Source organism: Crotalus tigris, unplaced genomic scaffold (genome assembly GCF_016545835.1).
Source record: "Crotalus tigris isolate CLP2741 ecotype Arizona unplaced genomic scaffold, ASM1654583v1 scf7180000018525.42219311030:4301911, whole genome shotgun sequence".
Classification (NCBI taxonomy): domain Eukaryota; kingdom Metazoa; phylum Chordata; class Lepidosauria; order Squamata; family Viperidae; genus Crotalus; species Crotalus tigris.
This window is the reverse complement of record NW_024097057.1, coordinates 1,909,509-1,929,509: the sequence shown is the minus strand read 5'-3', so window position 1 is coordinate 1,929,509 and position 20,001 is coordinate 1,909,509. Positions and strand designations below refer to the sequence as shown.

At 46.7% G+C, this 20,001-nt stretch overlaps 2 protein-coding genes across 13 annotated transcripts in view; one reads left to right on the top strand and one right to left on the bottom strand.

Annotated features, from left to right (window-relative positions):
- The window catches only part of PLEKHG4 (pleckstrin homology and RhoGEF domain containing G4), a 52,336-nt gene extending 51,286 nt beyond the window's left edge, over positions 1-1,050 (top strand). For all 8 annotated transcript variants that reach the window (XM_039353571.1, XM_039353570.1, XM_039353569.1 and 5 more), the window contains one exon: positions 175-1,050. In XM_039353571.1, the coding sequence (XP_039209505.1) occupies positions 175-180 (6 nt within the window). In that variant the 3' untranslated portion in view covers positions 181-1,050. The remainder of the gene's footprint in view (positions 1-174) is intronic.
- KCTD19 (potassium channel tetramerization domain containing 19) lies at positions 1,046-19,957 on the bottom strand. 5 transcript variants are annotated; one of them, XM_039353588.1, is made up of 16 exons: positions 17,918-19,957; positions 17,514-17,831; positions 17,271-17,442; positions 16,985-17,176; positions 16,117-16,199; positions 15,192-15,396; positions 14,305-14,465; positions 13,517-13,620; positions 12,175-12,317; positions 10,246-10,329; positions 9,118-9,223; positions 6,638-7,244; positions 4,141-4,326; positions 2,021-2,175; positions 1,708-1,809; positions 1,046-1,182 (listed from the first exon to the last, which is right to left on the bottom strand). In XM_039353588.1, the coding sequence occupies exons 1-16, from the start codon at positions 18,066-18,068 to the stop codon at positions 1,069-1,071; spliced, it is 2,883 nt and encodes a 960-aa protein (XP_039209522.1). In that variant the 5' UTR covers positions 18,069-19,957; the 3' UTR covers positions 1,046-1,068. The 5 variants fall into 5 exon arrangements, with proteins under 5 accessions (XP_039209522.1, XP_039209523.1, XP_039209521.1 ...); XM_039353589.1 differs by having other exon boundaries at positions 16,117-16,248; positions 17,918-18,013; XM_039353587.1 differs by having other exon boundaries at positions 16,117-16,248; positions 17,514-19,957.
- Between the last annotated feature and the right edge of the window lie 44 nt (positions 19,958-20,001).

Here is a 20,001-nt window from a genome sequence, read left to right as displayed (position 1 = left end):
GGTCCGTGCAGACCACCTGCAGCTGTGCTGTGCGGACTTGCATCTGCAGGGAACTGGTGGCTTGTTGGGCGATGCAAGCTACAGACTGGGGCAGGGTCCCATCCTGTTCCAGCCCAGGAGTCTCCTTGTGCATCTCCCAGATGTGCTGAGGGAGGATGCTGCTGTCTTGAACAGGTTTGAACGCAGCCAGGAAAGAAGGAACCTGATTGCTGGGCAGACCCTTGGATGCAGATGCTACGATGACCCCTTGTCCTCCTCCCAAGCTCTGCGGGAGGGAAGTGGGTCCTGTCCGCCTCTTCTGGTAGTCTGACAGCTGGTACAGGGGAGCAGCAGTGGCTGAGAAGGGGGGGGGGTTTGGTGAGTGTCGGTGGTGGCTAGAACTGGGCCCAAAGGCTGACGGGAGGGCGGGAGAAGGTCCAAGCTCTCGCTGGCTGGCTTGCTTTCCCCACCTGACGGGTTTAGTTTCACACAGAATTTTTAGTAATTGTAAACATGCAGAAGCAAACATTTCTGTGTGAACCTTAAACCTTGTTAATCTAGCTTTCTTTCTTGCCTGGTGCTTACTAATGATTTCAGAAGCAAGTTGCAAAAAAAGCCAAGTTCCAGGTCACCCCACTTGCCTTCCTGTGAGGTAAAAAAGCAGTTTGCCTTGTTCTGCTTGGCAGGACAAAGTCTACATCCTTCACCCGAAGAAGGATTCATTTGTTGCCTCCATTTCTCTGAATCTGGAGCTTCCCCTTTAGGAGTTTTCTGTGATCCTCTAGTTCAAAAAAGGCACCTCTGACTCGGACCTTTCAGCCCGTTGAGCTGGTGTTTTGAGAGTTCAGTTGATGCCCCCCTCTCTAGACAGCGTTAGGAAGTTTGTTGAGTATGTCCAGGAGACAACTAGAGGAGGCTGCTGTAGCTCTTTCTTTTTGTGAATCACATGTTTTTGCCATTCACATGCTGCTCCTCGTTGTTAATGCTCTCGGGCATGTATTTTATATATGCGTGCATTTTATTTTTATCAGGTTAATTTCAAATGAAAAAGAAACTTCTAACAAACTGCAACCAAAGTTTTCAGTTTTATTAAGGGTTCTGTAAATATTTCCCAATAACAAAGTGTGAGAGTGATTTAAAGTACCCTTTTTTAATAAGCAAGTTAATGCAGCAGCTGTATTTCCAGGCAAAAGGCAGGGTGAACTGAAAGGAAACAGAGACACTGGCTAGCAATGTTCTGCTGGGCCAAAGGCCACACCTCAGCCTCCCCCCTCGCAAGGCCACACAGATGGCCTCCTGGGTGGACAGTGATGACATCAGTTGAAATGACCCCCCTTTCATTCCCTTTTCAGGGGGAGGGGTCAAGAGTGTTGTGGGCGTGGTTTGCTTCCCAGACGCTGCCATGCTCATCTGAACAAAAGGCCCACCACCAAAACTCTACGATTTTACTGCCACCTCCTGGAGAACTTTGGGCTGCCAATGGGGTGGGGGCGGGGTGGGGGCTTTGGGGCTGGCTTGCCTGAACTCTGTCCAGACTGGGCTTGCCTGATCTGAGGATCTGGATGTCAGATCCCTCACGTGTGCCTGGGTGGCTGTTCTCAGGAAAGGCGGGGAGGGGTCCCACAATGAAAGTGAGGCCTGCACTGCAAGGGTGCATTTAGCTGCCGCCTGCATGTGGGAGGCCAACTTCCCCTTGTGGATGGAAGCACAGCTATCATTCCCACTTACTTCAACCCACTTCAGCAACTTCTCATAGGAATGGCCGTCGGCTATAAAGGGCGCTGAATTCAGGAGCTCAGCCACAAACTCCTTTGCCGTGATCTGCAGACGCTGTAAGAAATGAGCGACTCAAACTCCAGAGGCAGCACCTGGCGCTCCCTGCCTTGCCAGGCTGAACTGTGCTGAAAGAACCCTGGGAGGGAAGGAGCAGCTCGAATGCCGGGAACCCACCATCGGGCCCCGGGGCTTGGAGCCACAAGGGAAAGGCAAAGCTTGCTAGCCCAAGCACCTCTGGGCAGGAGGGCAGCAGAGGCCTTCTTACCCACAACCTCTGGACCAGACGCTCTACTTTGGCAGTGGTTTCTTTAGGATCCTTCTGTCTTATAGAATCCAAGATGACATCAGTAAGGAAGCCGTGACACTTCTGGGCATAAAAAATTTCTTCTTGTGTTAATGGAAAGCTCAGAAAAACAACATCTGCAAGAGAAAAGAGGTTGTGACCCTCAATGTCTGCCTTTCTACCCAGCTCTGAGCTCTGCCTTCTTCACCCCTTTCAGGTCTTTTGAGCTGGGCACAAAGCCCAGGGCATCCTCCCTCCTCTCCTGGAGGAGGCATGGCGGCTTCCTTTGATTTTCTTCACTCAAGAGGAACTCAGCCCCAGGCGAGCCGCTATTCCAGCCAACGTGTGCGAAGGACATCGGCACATGTGGGTATCCAAATTACCCAAAGGCTCAGAATGAACGAAGACTTGCAACAGAAAACAAGGACAATAAAAAAAAGTTTCTTTCAACATAGCAATAACAAGAAAAAAGTCAAGGAAACAGTCGATCCGCTAAAGACAGAAGATGAAAGGAAGTAACAGGCAGTAGGGAGAAAGCAGAGCTGCTTAACTCATTCTTTGCATCAGTCTTCACACAAAAAGCAATTATAGCCCAACATACCCAAAAAAAAAAAAAACTACTGCAAAAGACAAACTAGAAACAAAAATTAAAACAAGTAAGAAAATGGTAAGAGAACACCTATTTGACCTTGATGAATATAAATCACTGGGACCCGACAGATTACATCCCAGGGTTCTGAAGGAGCTGGCAGATGTTATCTCAGAACCATTGTACCACATCTTTCAAAAATCCTGGAGCATCGGGGAAGTACCTGAGGATTGGAAAAGGGCTGATGTGGTTCCCATCTTCAAGAAAGGGGAAAAAAACAGACCCAGGAAACTACAGACCATTCAGTCTAACATCAATACCTGGGAAGATCCTGGAAAAGATAATCAAAAAATAGATCTGCGAACAACTAGAAGCAAACAAAGTTATAACCAGTAGCCAGTACTGTTGGACCTTGGAAAATGTTCAGAGAAGAGCAATCAAGAAGATCAAAGGCCTGGAGACTAAAACATACGAAGAACAGCTGCAGAATTTGGGTTTGGCTAGTCTAAAGAAAAGAAGAAACGGGCGACATGATAGCAGTGTTCCAGTATCTGAGGGGCTGCCACGAAGAAGAGGGCATCAAACTATTCTCCAAAGTACCAGAGGGCAGGACAAGAAACAATGGTTGGAAACTGACCAAAGAGAGAAGCAACTTGGAATTAAGGAGAAACTTCCTAACGGGAGACAATTAACCTCAGAAATTGTGGGCACTCCATCACTGGAGGTTTTTAAGAAGAGGCTAAACCAGTGGTTCTCAACCTGTGGGTCAGGACCCCATTTGGGGTCGAATGACCATTTCACGGGGGTCGCCAAACAACGCAGTCCGCCAATTTTTTTCCCTTTTCCTTAGTTGTGCTACTCCCTTTTATTCTATTGGCTTTTGAAAGCCAATAGGAATTGTCCAGGCTGTCTCTGCCCTGCTGAGCCCGCCAAAAGTCCCATTCTGCAAACGGTGCTGCACCAGTTGAGTAGTCCTCGACTTACGACCGGTTGAGTAGTCCTCGACTTACGACCGGTTGGGGGTCGTGGCATTAAAAAGGTTGAGAACCACTGGGCTAAACAGTCACCTGTCTGAGAGGGTATAGGTTCTCCTGCTTGAGCAGGGACTAGAAGACCTCCGAGGTCCCTTCCAGATTCTCTTCTCTCTCCTCTCCTCTCCTTTACTCTACTCTACTCTACTCTACTCCCTTGCTGCTGATAACTTCAGGTTGGGGAAAAAAGGCTGAAATGGGACAACAATCCAAGAGGTCATCAGGACAGGGCTGAATGTCTAGAAAGTCCTGGACTGTCTGGGAAAATGTGTCCTACAGTCGTCCTGATCATTTGACCTTTCTTAAAATGGACTCACAGCGTAACAACCAGCAAATCCAATGTATAATAGCATGAGATTTTAGAGTGACGTCTTGCTGTGGAGGGCAGGAAATGAGATTTCCAAATATCTTTTTGGATGTTAAATATGCACAGCCTACCCTAGGAAGTTACCCACATAACCCAGCTGCAGTCAAGAGCCTACCTTTGTCCACTGGGGGTGCCAGGGCACAGGCTAGAGTAATCTCTTCAATGCCCGTGCTGTAGAGAACGCTGCCTTCATGAAAGACGCAGGAACCATCGCCTGGCACAATCGGAGGGTGCTCAACCTTAAGAATCCAGCCCCTCATATCAAGGGCTTCACAAATAGCCGTTTCTTCAAGAGCTGTTCCTGCAGAGAATGAACAAAATAATTCCATGGATGATTTTAACAAGGCAATATATCTATGATTACAGTACAAAATCTCAGCCGTTGCATTTTGCATGGCTATTTGTGGGCCCCAGTAGGATTCATCTGATCTAATCAAGTTAACCCCATTTAACTCTGCTTCTGCAACAAGTCTCAAGCCAGATTTTTAACAGTTAAAAATTGCTAAAATATTTCACGCATAGGCCCCCTGGTGGTTTGCACTTACTAAAGTATACATGGAACTAACATTGCTATTATAATTTTAAAAAATCCTTTAAAAGCCTAATTTGTTTACAGAAGCACAAAGCCAGAAAATAATAAAAGCCTCTTTCCTAGTAGTATGCTAAGAAGGAAAAGTGAAATTCCTTGAACCAAAGTCTGCAGTTGTGAATACAAAAAAGTTGTTGAGACCTTGGAAAAAGTTTAGAGAAGAGCAACTAAGATGGTCCAAGGCCTGGAAACTAAAACATACGAAGAACGGCTGCGGGACTTGGGTTTGGCTAGTCTAAAGAAAAGAAGAAATAGGGGTGACAGGATAGCAGTATTCCAGTATTTGAGGGGTGCCACAAAGAAGAGGGGGTCAAATTATTCTCCAAAGCACCAGAGGGCAGGACAAGAAACAACGATTGGAAACTGATCAAAGAGAGAAGCAACCTGGAATTAAGGAGGAACTTATATTTAACTAAGCAAGCTTCCGCATGGGAAAGCTGGTTTCGTGGACTTTCAAGTGCAGCCAGTGGTGACACGGTCTAAAGTGAGAGTCGATAAACCAGAGCAGCCGCTGGCATGAGAAGATGAAGCCGTGGCAGGATCCCTCTATGCTGATCCAAAGCCATCATGGACGAGCAATGTGGGAAAGGCTGCCAAGATAGAATTTCTCCTAATTCCACCGGACGTTGGAACTGTCTTTGGGCCAGTTGAGGTGGTATGCTAAGTTGAGGAACTCCTCTGTATATTAGTCCTTTAAACAGACTCAGTGAAAAACCAGAAAACATACTGGCCTTTGTTGTTGTCCAGAACATGAGAATTAAATATCCAAGAAGAGCTTAAACTCTGTGGTAAATATGATTTAATCAGTATAATGCAGACATGATGGAGGTTTTCAAGAAAAGATTGGACAACTGTTTGTAACATCTTCTGCAGCTGAAGACAAGGTTAGTAGAAATCCACAAGGGAATTAATTATGACCTTTTCAAAACAACAAGAGTGAAATTAAACACACAGGCTTTGTAATGAAATAGCTGGTAACAGTGCAGGCTTCTTATGAATTCAAATTCTCTTCAGGGAAAGTTTAATAACAGAAAACAAAAGTCCTTTTTCCACCTCAGGGCTTCCTTATGTTGCTGTCAAAAGCCGTGTGGGAATTGAATGAAGGAGCACCCGAATGATTGTTGACATAAATATCGATCAAACTATTCCCTTTCGGGACAAGGATATTTTGTGAAGCATAGAAAAACTTAAGAAGCTTGAGTAGAGAGAAGAAAAACTCCTGTAAAATGTAGATTACATGAACATAATTGTCTGTTCTTCTCGATTTCTCTAGCCTTCCTTATGTCTACGGAGTCTCCATGTTTGCTTTGTGCAGGGCCTTTTGTTCTTTAAACTTCTTACTCCTCTTTCAGACCCTCTCATCAACTCCATCTAACCATTAATTTTTGGTCTTTACCTTACTTCCAACCCATTCACCCTTCTTTCATATATTTATTTTGCAATGCAGTCATTATTCATTCACAAGATGGCAGCAAAGTGTTTGAGTTTCATGTATCCTTGGCCTCTTGTTCCGCTGTTTACTAGGCTTACAAGCTGCTCTCTCGGGGAAACAAAACCTTAACAAATATACACAGCAACCCAAAGAATTGAATTTTTTACTTGTAGTTGTGAAACTGGTGGTGTCACTGTTCCAGCACATGCTCTGCACGCTGACTGGATGACAGCTTCCCACTTGCAAAAGAAGGAAGGGCTGCCAGTCTCCACTGCAGCCAGAAGAAGACCCTCTTAGGCAGGAAAAAACAAATGCTTTAATTACTCCAAGGATCTGAAGAAGCTTCTTGGATGAGAAGCAAAACGTCTTCAAAGAAAGACAAAGTCCAGTTGCCTCGTGAAAAAGCATCTGCAGGACTACTATAAGGATCACGACTAACTTACCAAGAAGATGGTTACTAAGCCTCCTCCTGAACAGGTTACAATTAAAAAGACAAGGTTCAGGGAGAAAATAAATGTTTCCAAGCAGTCCCTTATTCCCAAGCAAACCCGGAAATCATTTACAAGCAGCAAGTGAAAGAGTTCCACTTACCCTTTTCTTTCTGGCCACTCTGTTCCCGAGAGCTGGCACCTTTCCCTGAGGAAGGCACCTCCTCCAGATTGCTTGGCTCATCCGCCTTTGCCAGCCAGCCCTGGAGGGGCAGGGCTCCCTGCTTGCACAGTTCAGCCTTGGACAGATGATCTGGTGCTCCTTGTATGGGCACCTCATTGCTGGAGAGCTCAGAGCTGGAGATTCTGAAGCAGCTGGCTTGGGGAATCCTCCCAGACAATGCTCTCCATTTGGATTCCTCACCAGATTCTGGTCCCTGGGGAGCCCCACAGCATCTGCAATGAGCCATATCCCAGCCTTGCACAAGGGAAATGAGCTTCTGAATGGGGGGGTCACTGTTCTCCAGGGGTTTGGTTAAGCTGCCTTTTGCTCTTTTCTTGGGGGGGTTTCCTTCCTGTCGGAAAAGGCAGGTGTCTCCCCAGTCATCGGAGGACTTCGACGTTTCCCAGGGATGTTTTCGCTTTGCTCCCTTAATGGGAGAAATGCTGGTGTATTTGGTGTTCTCTCTATCACTTCCTTCCATGGACTGTGGTTCTCTAGTTATATTCCAGTTATTGGCACACTGATCTAAATCAGCAAAATGCAGATGCTTCAAAAAGGGAAGAGGAAAAAAATCCATTAAAGCATACTTAGTAATGTTGTCGTGGTTCTGATAGATGAAACCATTTAAAAGAACTTCAAGGCAAGGATTTCTTCCTTAAAGAACATTTTATTTAGGAAACAAGATATCAGCAAATACCAAGGTGAACCCAAGACTAAAATCCCCTCCTTCAGGCTACAAAGTAACAAGTTTCCACCCCAAATTGCTGTCATAAATCACATTCACCAATTATTTCAAAAGCGGGCTCTCCTCCCAGGTCTTATCAGGACTGACCTTGAAGTATTGTTATGGCTAACTGAGAAACCTAACATCCTCCCTCCCCCTCCTTCATCTAAGTCTGTAAACTAAAATGTGGCAAGGAAGACAAAATGAAAAATGGCTTCAGTTCAGTTTGTCACAACGTTGACAAGTGTATTAATTGTATTAAACCACACCTAGACTTTTTCAGCTGGATCAACCCTCCAGGTAAGAAACCTACTGACAGGAGATGGAAAGTAAAAATAAACTAGATTTGGATGGTCTTCCTAAAATTGAAGAAAAAATTGAAAAATGATACTTTCTTCCCTACACAACTCCAAAGATGCTTTCTGCTGAGTGTATCTGCCATCAGAGAATCCCTTTTTCCAATGGAAACCATCCATTTCTAGGCCCCTATAGATATACCTGGAGCCACAAACAGAAGTAGCTGGTGGTAGAGATATTTTGCAATTCTATAAACCAAGGAAGTTGGATTCCATAGGCTTGCACTGGCATATTTTATTGTACTCTGAATTAACCACTAGAGCAAAAAAACAAGACTTTATAGAATTTGTAGTTATAATATAAAATAAGTAGAGCTTTAAAAGCAGCAATGTTGCTCCAATAAGAAAGGGAAAACCAACACTGAAAGGCCATATCGGGAGTCCTCAATTTACAACCACAATTATAAATGGAAATCCGGTCTAAGTTGAGGTGCCACATGACTGAACCTGTTTGTTTTTTTACATTTTTCATTATGGTCATTAAGCAAATCACCACAGTTGTTAAGCAAACCCATTCTTCTGAATGGGTGTTTTTTTGCCAGAAACCATCAAAAAACACCAGAAGACAGGAAGAAACATTGCAAAATGTGGTCACGTGACAGCGGGATGCTGAATTGGTCATAAAGGCGAGCCATTTGCCAAGCACCTGAAATATAGTCACATGACCACAGGGCGATGTGAGAGTTTACCACAGCTGGAAATGCTGCAGGGATCATAAAGCCCCCACTCAGAGGCCGTAGTAACTCAGAACAGTGGTTAAAAGGCTCGTCTTAAGTTGAGGATCCCGTATATATGAATATTATTAAAGCTGATGGGAAGTGTAGAAACTTGCTCTTTCTTGCTGTTGATTATACTGCTATGGTTTGATTAGAAACAAAATCTTTTCTCTCCCTTTGTTTTCTAAGCCTGGCATTAACTTTTGTTTTGACCTTAAAGTATTTAAAGTGGCAGATTCTTTCACTCTACCATTGGAAGGGTATTTTTTTTCTGCAGTGCTCAAAAATGAAAAAGAAGAAAACCAGCATGATGGTAATAACAGCAGAATAAAAGAGAAAGAGCTGGGGGGAGGGGAATCACAAAATACAAAGACCTGCAAATAGAAATGGAACAACTGTGCAAAAGAAAGCAAAGGTAGTACCAACGGACAGGCTCTTTGGGTGCAATCTCAAGAATATGGAGCACCACTCGAATATAACAGCATTGACAAAATCCTCACCAGTCAATTGCAAAAGGCAGCTTGACTTGGAACAGCTCAACAGGTGGATAAAAATGCCAAATCCAAACATCTGGATGACTATGTGACCAATCATAACAATAATAATAGTAAAAAATAACATTACATCTCGAAGGACTTTGTTGGATCCAGTATCCTCCTCTGATATTAGAGACTCAAGGTTTCTAACCGGATAAACTACATGTTGAGCTTCCTTCTGTTGCAGCCATGATCTGGAATACAAACGTTTTACATCTTTTTTAGGAAACACTTTCTATGCCTCAATAATATTGGTCATTGTTAAAATTATCCTATTGAGAGTTAGAAGTCAAGAACAGGAGAAAGCTGTGAATATTTTTTTTTCTTTTTCCTAAGGGGCAGGAGAAAAAGATGTTGAGATGCAACTGACTCTAATTTCTTGGCCAAAGCACAAGCTAACCAACTGTTGCATCTTGTTCCAATGTCCTCTCACCCCACCCCGTGGCTTAAAACTCCCCCCCCCATTCTGCATTCCAAAGGGAGGTGCTCCTCTGAGAAAGCCCAGCCTTTCCTCTGGGGGAGCACTCCGGTTCCTGCACCTCTCCCCTCATTTTCTGTTCTTCACTGAGAGCTCCTGCTTCCTACTATAGTACTCTAGCCCTGTCTGATGACTGACAAGAGGTTAATCAATCAATCGATCAGGACAGAGCTGGAAGGGACCTTGGAGGTCTTCTAGTCCAGCCCCCTGCTCAAGCAGGAGACCCTAGACCATCTCAGATAGGTGGTTGTCCAGTCTCTTCTTAAAAACCTCCAGTGATGGAGCGCCCACAAGAGGTCGTCCTCAACTTGTAACCATTCATTTAGTGACCATTATCAGTTGCAACACCGCTGAAAAAAAGACTCATGACTGTTTTTCACCCTTAGGACTGTTGCAGCATCCCCACGGTTGTGTGATTAATATTCAGATGCTTGGCAACTGGCATGCATTTATGATGATCGTGGCGTCCGGGGGTCACGTGATCACTTTTGCAGCCTTCTGATGAGCAAAGTCAATGGGGAAGCCAAGTTTACTTAACAACTGTGTTACTAACTTAACAACTCCAGGGATTTGCTTAAGAACTGTAGCAAGAAAGGTTGTAAAATGGGGAAAAACTCACTTAACAACTGTCTTACTTAGTAACAGAAATTTTGGACTCAGCTGTGGTTGTAAGTCAAGGACTACCTGATTTTACTTATGCTGAGCAGCAAATGAGAATCAAGCAGAAGACAGAAATACCTGTACATGTCATACTGATATAGAGCCTCCAGCAGAGAAGGGATCTGGTACTCGATCACTTCCTGGCACAAAAGTGACCATTCCCTGTCATGGGGTGAAAAAGCAAATCATTTCAAATCAACTGAACTGAGATTCCCCATTAACTGTTGGTAAATTTAAACGAAAAAAATTATTATAATGAGGATTTTACCACAGCTGAGCATTATAGAGAACATGTTGAAGTTCCAACTTCTCATCCTAGAAAGCCATTTGATTCTTTGTGAGGGTCTCCCAAACAAAGCCATGGCACAGACTGACCAGGGACAAGTACAGTGGGATTAACCACCCTTTGAATCTAAGACTCCCCAGCTCACAGACCAAACTGGCATGGAAAACATGCTAGTCCTTCAGTCAGCAGAGGTTCGTAACTACACACTGTGCAATTCTGTTTATTATTATTTTTATTTATTAAATTTGTTTGTTACCCATCAGGCAATTCTGGACAGCTTAAATTAAAATGATGTTTTAAGTGACTGTAGAGAAAACCAGCAGGATCTAAAGTTCCAGCGCAAAAGCGTTAGGTTAAACCCCATTGCTCAAAATCCCTTCCAAGTGCCCAGTCCACAGAGAGCCAATCCAGAGGTGCGCAGATGTTGTGGGAACTCCTAGCCCAGAAGGTGACAAGTTGTTCTCAGGCGCCTTGGCCGTGGTTCTCCGGGGGATGAGACAAGGCAGATGGCCCCAGGCTCATCCCTCCTCCCCCCAGTTCCCCCCCCCAAAATACATCAAAGCAAAAGAGGAACAAAGCAAAATGAATACATCATAGAGAAGCCACGAGGTTCCCCCCTTCTGCCAGAATGGCAGTGTCCCTATAGGGCAGCGGTTCTCAACGTTTGTGTGACACAAACGTTCTGCGCATGCGTGGCACCGCGCGCACGGGGGTGGGGACACCTTGCGCGGTGTGCATGCGCGGCGGCACCCCTTGCATGGTGTGCATGCACGGCGGCGCCCCCTTGCGTGGCGTGCATGCGCGGCGCCCCCCGCGCGGCACGCATGTGCGGCGCCCCCTGCATGGCGCGCATGCGCGGCACCCCCGCGCAGCGTGCATGCGCGACGGTGCCCCCGCGCACCGCGCATGCGTGACACCACCCCACGCGCGGCACGCATGTGCAACGCCACCCCACGCGCGGCGCGCATGCGCAATGCCACCCCGCACACGGCGCGCATGCGCGGCGCCATCCCCTGAGGGGACAAAATGGCAGATCACCTTTGGCGACCCCCGAAAAATGGTCGATCGACCCCAAATGGGGTCGCGACCCATAGGTTGAGAACTGCTGCTATAGGGATCTATGGGGACTTGACGTGGTTTTTTCATTTTAAGTACCAGCTACCCAGAGTCATGATGGAATTGGGCAGCAGGAGGGATGCCTGGTCCAAGCCTAAGACGGCCTTCAGTCCAGCTGCTCCTTCTTCTACTGCAAGGGGATACTTGCTCTGCTCCAGCTGTTCTTTGGGGCCCAGAGCATCTGCCCCTTCAATCCCCCCACCCCGCTGTGCCCAAGTGCAAAGTCCTTCACAGGACAGATGCACTTTCTAAGATTTGGGAGAAATAAACTTCACTTTCCCTTTACATCACTAGTGATATTTCTGAAATAATGTTTAGCTTTGTTGTCCTGATTCATTGCTGCAAATGGTTAATTAGCAACATTTAATAACACTATAGGGACATAATGAAACCGGAACAACCTAAGAGAAATTGGCAAACACAAATTGCTACAGTTATAGAGAAAATAGAACTTTGGGGAAGAAATAAGTAAAGCCTTATTCTACAAAGAACATGGTTGAGAGATGCAGCCATTCGGTACACTGAGCACTTCTATCTCTGTCTTAAGATATAACTGCTCTTTAACTATCCCAGAGATAATATGCATCAAATAGTAATTAACGTACTTAAATTCAGATGGTAAGTACAACTTGCCAAGTCTTAAGAAGTTGAGAACATGTCGAAACATTTTTCCATCTCCATGAATGAGGAGACTCTGGCCATAAGCAATCCAATATACCTTTTTGCAATTTGATAACAACTCTGGAAACTAAAAAAAAGAAAGAGATTTCCAATCAGCTGTTTCCATAAGCTTTCTCTCAAACTGGAAAGACTATTTTCCTTATCAAAAAGACCCTGGCTATAGCTAACAGATTTGTATTCTAAAGAAATGGACCGTTTACTGCAGACCACGACAGAATAATATTAGGTGCAAAGGGGACCAGAAGTGACTGACGTTGTTAACATGAAATCAACATATGGTGTGGACTTTGCCTGGCCTGCAGATGGCCTCATCCTTGCAAAGCACGTGCTTTATCCCAAGTTCCAGAAGGAAAGCGGTCATCGTAATTTGCTGCAGTAAAAATGTCTTTTGCACATGTTTACCGTGGCATGTATATTTTGTAAAAAAAATCAGATAGTATAACAGAGTGGCAATCCAAACAGCAAGTGGCAAGTAACTCCAAATCTCTTGCACAGGAGACAAAATGGCTCTAAGTCCTGAAAGGAATAGACAGTCTAGTTCGGTGTCAGAAAAAAAAAAAAAAAAAAAAACCTGCAGGCGCTCCTTGGGCAGAAATTGGCATCACCCAGCTGGCAAACTCCAGCTGCACCTGGGTTTTCAGACCGCCAAGTCCTTTGTGACCGCCAAGCCCTTTGGGACCTCCAGTCAAACTTTTTGCCTGGAGATGCTTCCACAGAAACCCGCTGCCTGGTCCTTCCTGCACTCCAAGCCCAAATGGCTGGGGAAGGCTGAAGAGGTCAGTGAGAGGCAGGCAGATGAGCCCACTGCGTGGCCAGCCACATTGCTAAAGGTGAGGCCCGTGATAAAAACTGCTTGGAAGGGAAGAAATCCCTGGACTTTAAGCTGGCTCAAGTCTGGGCTGGGGATAGGACAAAGGCCATATTCATGAGGACAGGATATTCAAGAAGAATTCCAGGGTTTGTTTATGCAGCGGTTAGAGGGATGCGAGGATGATCTCTCTAAGGCAGTTTCCCAGTCACCAGCATTCAGGAAAGGGAATGGATGACACTGGAACTCTCTCACACATCCCAGCCTGCATTTCACCAGGAGACGTACAACAAAAAGCACAATGAAAGTTACGAGAGGTCAATTTTCAAGTCCTCTGTGCAATCTGCCATATGTATTCTGAGCTTAGTTACACAACATGCTTTCTTTATATCTCTTTAGAACAAGCAGCCCAACTATTGGCCACTCTACAGCAACATAAACATACTTAATAATTATACCTTTAATAATGTTTGCAAATAGGTGGCATACCAGTGGCTTCCTACATAGACTTTGACAATATGATGTAGGGAAAAAGCTGTTATTTCTGCTGCCCACTCTGCATCTACAAAACACAATCCAAATGACAGAAGATCCACTTTTATACTTTTGCAACACAAAAGGAATGGATTCATGAAGGAATGAAATACGCCCAGCCACCTGAACCACACAATTTCTTTATAAATAATTGGATCAGGGAAGGAAATAAGAGAAATTTCATTACAGGCTCAAACCATTTTGCAATCTATAACTATTCTAAGACCTACTTCACAAGTTCCATTACCAAGCCAGAGATCCCTTGGCCTATATGCTAGATCATTTTATGAGGGAATTCTCAACTATGTTGTATGGGTCAACAACTAAATGTATGAGCTGAATCTGTACAATATATTAACCTAATATATGAATGGACATTTCAGTATGTACAATGAAGAAAGCCATTCAGGCCAATGGCACTCCCGTCCAAGTAAATGTCTTTAAAAAAGGCCTAAACAACTTTTTAATTTTCTTCTCCCACTAAGAGAAAATACCAATCATTCTATCATACATTCATCCTTCAAGTTCAGCTTGGCCCCCGATGACTATTACAACACAGCCATCTCATCTCTGTTCTGCAACAACACGGAAGGCGTTTGCCACAGCCTTTTTCACAGGGATGTTTTTTTTCTTACCCAGATCTTTAACCTATGAATGACTCCCACAACAGAGCTACCTGTGCATAATAAATCTGAAGGGAGGCACCACTTACTTTTTACCAAGGAGTCTGTAGGCGTCTTCGGGTTTAGAAATCTTTTTAAAGCGTCCTTCATTGGCTCATAGATGAGATCCATTTGATCCAAATAGGTGCAAAGGTGTGGAAGTTCAGACATATTTCTTGTAAGTGGAAGTCTGCAAGTTCCTAACCAATTCCTTTGCATAGAAAAAGAGAAAAACTTGCCAGAAATGTAGATATTTTTAACATTCCTATTTTAAGGCAGCTATTGGATTATTTCTTTTCAGGGGTTTGTTTGCTGCTACAGCCCCCCCCCCCCTCCGGGCCCCTGCTGGATTCCTTTCGTGGACCTTGCAGAACAGGACTCTATTTGATCCCAGGCAGCAACCCCGCTCACATCCCAAGGAGGCCCAGCCAGGAACCAAACTTTGTCACATCTGGACTCATCAGTCCTGCCCTCTCTACAAGACTCCCCCAAACTACTCCAGAATCTAATACTGAGGCCCACGTCAGGAGGAAGATGGCTCCTCTTCCAACGTGAGGCGTTGCAGATCATATTGGACAATCTAGCCAACCTTTGGGAAACCCTAGTCCTAGCTGATGGTCTGGAGATTCCTGGCCACAGACCTGCTCTATCCCTCATTGTCCCATCCTGGGAATGGCTGCAAGAAAATGCAAAGGCCATAAATACTAATTGACTGGATGACTCAGGTGGTAATAAATAGGAGCAGGGACATGCAATTTAAATCGAGAACTTTCCAATGATAAAATAAGAATTATTCTGGTACCACCCCTTGGAGCTGCCTGGAGAGCACTTCCTTCACAATGTTATCCTATAACGGAAGTTTGTGTTTGCATCCACATCTCAAGTGTCTTCGTCAGAAATTAGAAACAAGCATAACCAAACTTCCTAAGGGACATACATGACATGCTGAAAAAGAACTCCATTCCCTGATATGTAGAGCTTGTTCCCATCCAGAGTGCTCTCCATGTGGAGCGGCCCCAGAGCAGAGTCAGGGTACTTGACTAGGAGTCCCAGCACCATTGGGTACAAAGGAAGGAGGACTGATGGGTCCTGAAGTCTCTGCTGCTGTACTGGAGACTTAGAGGCTTCACTGGAACCTGAGCCTAAAGCAAAACACCCAAAGGAGACATTGACATTAAAATGGCTGACTGTGTCTTATACTTCTCTGTGCCAGCATTTGGCTGAAGTAAAGATCCGAGCTGCATTCCATTTTAAAACCAAAGCAGAACAACAACTCAGTATTAGCAACCCAAGCAAATGCATTTCTGGAAAGGTTCACTCAGAACAAAGGAACACCATGGCCTTCGATTTCTTTGTCCAATGGTTTGGAAGTGCCCTTTTGTTCTGGACTGGGGCAAAAGTTTTTTAAGAGCAGAACAGCAGAAATGAGTTAAAGCTCAGAACGTTTTGCAAGTCCTGCTTTCTGAGCCTCCAAATTCCACATGCTGCAATTGTAATCAGAAGAACAGACTCCAGTCAAGGGCAGGGCACAGGAGGGATGGGGGGGGGGACTGAGTGCAAGGGCCACCTGGTTTTGCATTGTTGGACAGTCATAAAATACATATTTTAAGCTGAAGCTTCCTAAAGTGGTTTCTTCTCCCCCCCTCCCATAAAGGGCTTTCGACTGGAGCTGGAGCTGTGCGTGAGTTTAAAAAAAAAAAAAAAGCACTGTGTATTACTGTACAGGTTATATTCTGTACAAGTTCCTAATGAATACGACCAAGTTATCATTACACACACTCTGTAATTAAAGAAAGCACAAGTAATCCCTTTTACACTGAACTCAAGTCAACACAGAACTTAAAATGTTGTAAGAACTACACCTGGGTTATTCCTGAAGATCTTCACGGCTTCTATGACCTTGGGGATGCCCAGGGCTTCAGCTTCAGCTTCCAGAGAATCCAAGCTGGAGAAGTTATCGGGCAAAAGAATCTTCTCTGAGCGAAGAAAATTAGCTAGTTGTTTAAAAAAATGCACACCAGAAAGTAAACAACCTGAAGATCTAGCAAGGTATTTTTGCAATCACATTTCATGGTATATACATATATTTCGAGTGACTTTAGGGGAAAGCAAAGCAACAGATGGACCAAGTCAGTCAGCCAGAAAGGGATGGACATGGAAACAATACAGAGAAAATTGATAGGAAGAAATGGAATTTGAATTTGAAACATAGGCTGCTAGGCTAATAACTATAACAATAATTCTAGGATAACAATGCAAATTATAGGCTTGATGCTCTCTGAGCTTGCTTGTTTTCTTCAGACGTTTTATTACCCAAATACTGTAGGTCACATCATCAGTGAGCATTTCAACCCAGAGATACAAGTGTGGTCCTTTATAAAAACTCCAACAACCGCTGTCCTTGTACAAGCAACACTTTCTTTAAAGGAACGGAGGAATGGCAGCTCCCGGGCCCCGGGTCAAAAGAGGCCTTTCTTCAAACCTTGCTGGCTTTCCCGGGAAAGGAACCAGGGCAACGCAGGACAAGCTGCAAGATCTTCCCCACGTCCTCATTAGGCTTCCCAGCCCTTCATTTCAGGGAACAGGCCGAAGGTGGCGGCCAGGGAAGCTTTGCGCTGGGCAGGAGCCATCAAGGCAACGGGGCGAGGTCCAGAGTTGACCTGTCCCCCCAACCTCCCCGCCGCCTTCGGAGGAGGCCCGGCGGCTGAGTCCCTCCCACCTGCCCTTTACCGATGAAGCGGAACTCGCCGCTCTCGACCTCGATCAGCGCCGCGCCGTCGGCTAGCCAGAGCAGGTTGTCGTCGGTGACCAGCGCCGGGAACTCGCCCACCAGGCGCAGCGGCAGGAAGCAGTAGCGCACCTCCGCCTCCGCCTCCAGCAGCGGCGTGTCCAGCAGCCCCAGCGGCGCCTGTTCCTGCGACCCTGCGGCGGAGGCAGGTAGGCAGGCAGGTAGGAGGGCCGTCGCGGCGCCGCTCGGGCACCCGCCCCGGCTCCCCCCGGCGCCCCCGTCCCTCACCGGAGCAGGCGGGGCTCCTGAGCGCGCCCTCGGCGGCGGCGGCGGCGGCGGCGCCTGGCCGGCTGATGCACTTGCGCGTCCGCCAGTAGTTGAGCGAGGCTCGCTCGGCCACGGGGATGTCGGCGGGCCGGACGCGCAGGTTGTGCTTGCCCTCCTTCAGGTTGTCCAGGCTCTGCCGGGAGAGGCGCGTCAGGGGGGGCGCGGGGGAGAGGAGGGGGGCGGGGAGGGGGGTCCCCCGGGCACCTGCAGCAGCGGCGCCAGGCCCAGCAGCCCGGCCTGCTCGTAGAGGAGCGGCAGCTCTAGCCCGCTGCCGCCCGACAGCCGCGCCGTGTGCAGGAAGTAGTGGACGTGGCGGAAAGCGTAGCCGTCGCGGTCCAGGAACAGCCGCTGCCCCGCCGGCCCCGCCGCTGCCGCCCGGCCCAGCAGCGACTCCGGGAACGACGCCAACTTGCTCCGCGGCACTGCGAAGGCCCAGCCGCCCACATTCAGCTGCACCGGCGGCTCCTCCGGCCCCGACGGCGGCCCCGCCGCCGCTGCCTCCTCCTTCTCCGCCGTCGGGTCCTGCGGGAGGGAGAGCCGCGCATCAGCTCGCCTCGCCCCTCGGCCGGCCGGCCGGCCGCCCCCTCCCCTCTCCCTCCCCCCCTCACCATGCCGGGTCGCCGCCACCTCCGGGCCGCCGGATGGGCACAGCTGCTCAACCGCCGCCACGGTTGCCCAGCAACGGGGGGCACGTGCCGGAGCCGCCGCCGCCGCCCCCCGAAGAACGGCCCCCCCCGCTACTTCCCCGGGTGCCTGCATGGGGAGGGGGCTCTGCGGGGGGCGAGGCCTTCCAGTCCCCAGTCGGGAGCCGAGCCGGACCCCTAAATGAGAGGGGGGGGGGCCGCGGGCCTAGGGAAACAGGGATCGCGACTCGCGGAAGCAGAAAGCCCTTATTCGGGGGGAGGTCGAGTTTTTTATCTATAAATGATAGATTTGATGCATTCGTCAGTCAGAAAGCAAGTAATTGAACCATAAAAGACATTGATCACGTGTGCGAATTAAACAATAGAAAATGTGGATTCTAGATAACATTCCGGAAGTGGCAAATGTTTGGGTTGCCTTCCTCTTTCCCAGAGGGGTTTGTACTTTCTTGAAAAATACAAATGCATTTGTCAGAAAACCCTCTCTGCTGTTTAGTTCCTGCATATCAAAAGAAATGGCCTTGGCCAGGAAGAAAACCCCCCTCCCCCCATGTTTTTCTAAAGTTAAAAAAGAGACCAGAACTGCCATGTTGAAAGTGTTAATACCACGTTTTAAAAAGCTAATAATGAACCCCTAAAATTCCAGGTAACACTCCTAGATCATGAGGTGGGAAGCCTGCACATTTCTGCTTCTTTATTAAATTTGTTTGCCACCCGTCTCGCTGCGAGCTACCATGGAGCTACCATTCCATGGAGACAAGTTTAAATTGTTATAACAATTGTTCATAACAATGTGAAGGCACCTCATACACATCAAGTTCTTCCCAAGAACCTAATAAGGTGTAGCACAGTGTGGCCTTTTGCAAGTGACAGCTGGAACATGTCAAAGCGCATAGTGTCCAAGTGCCATTCGAGACTTTTTGGTAGGGCACCCAGTGTGCAAATAACTCTTGGGACCACCACGGCCGGTTTATGCCATAATTTAAGTTTTCAGACCTTGATACTTTTTGATCTTCTCCAATTATTTTTCTCTTATTCTACTAGTCACATCTATTATCCACACTTTCTTCTTTTCAGCTACAGTTAAATCTGGTGTGTTATGAGTCAGACTTTATCAGTGTCAAGAATTAAATTTTGGCAGCTATGTGCTGCTTCTTTTCGACTTGCCATTAGAGGTGGGGGGGGAGTGTTGCTTTAAAAGTGTATTCTGTATTCAGAAATCCCACAATATTTTAACCTCAGTTTTGGCTATTTTTTCAACTTTTATGTCTCCCCCTTTTCATCTGTGCAATCTTCTTACACAGGCTGAATATATGATCTACTGCTTCTTCTGCCTTTGCACTTTGAAATGACACTTGTTCAATTCTGATTTTCACCATCCAAGGCTCAGCAAATGCAGGACCATCTAAGGCAGTGGTTCTCAACGTTTGTGTGACGGCGACTCCCATCACACAAACGTGTTGCGCATGTGTGGCGCGCCACGCATGGGGCCGCCACCACGCATGGGGGCGGCGTCGCCCCCATGCCTGGCGCGCATGCCCGGCGCCGCCCCGAGGGGGAAAAATGGCGGATCGCCTTGTTTGGTGACCCCCGAGAAATGGTCGATCGACCCCAAATGGGGTCGCAACCCATAGGTTGAGAACTGCTGATCTAAGGGAACAATAGAGATCTTTGGGAGAGGCCATGCTGAGCTAGAACAGATATGAGATCAGACTTGAAGAACTGTCCTGGAGGGAGGGGAGGAAGAAGGGAAAGTGAGGCTTGCAAAAGGTGTCATTCTCCTACTTGATCCACAGATTAGATGACAAACTTCAAAAAAAATATGAAATAGCCATTCCTGGCATGCTCACCCTGCTGTATCTTGGGCCATTTTAAGGGTCGTAGCTCTGCTGACTGGGTGGTGACAATCTTAGTAGCAGGTCAATCAACTATTCACCATAGAAAAGCAGACCTAGAATAGAATGAAACTGGAGGTGCCCTTTGGAAACAGAATCTGATCTGTGAGGAGTCAAAACGGAAGATGTTTTTGAACTACCTATGAATATGGAAAT

Bases quoted from the DNA above. Each gene is read 5' to 3' on its own strand.
- KCTD19 (XM_039353587.1), bottom strand. From the start codon at position 18,068: ATGCAGGCACCCGGGGAAGTAGCGGGGGGGGCCGTTCTTCGGGGGGCG. The intron at 12,318-13,516 runs GTATAATTATTA...TCTTTTTTTTAG, and splicing joins ATTTGCAAACATTATTAAAG to TTTCCAGAGTTGTTATCAAA. The intron at 1,183-1,707 runs GTAAGTGGGAAT...GTTTCCTTTCAG, and splicing joins AGTTGCTGAAGTGGGTTGAA to TTCACCCTGCCTTTTGCCTG.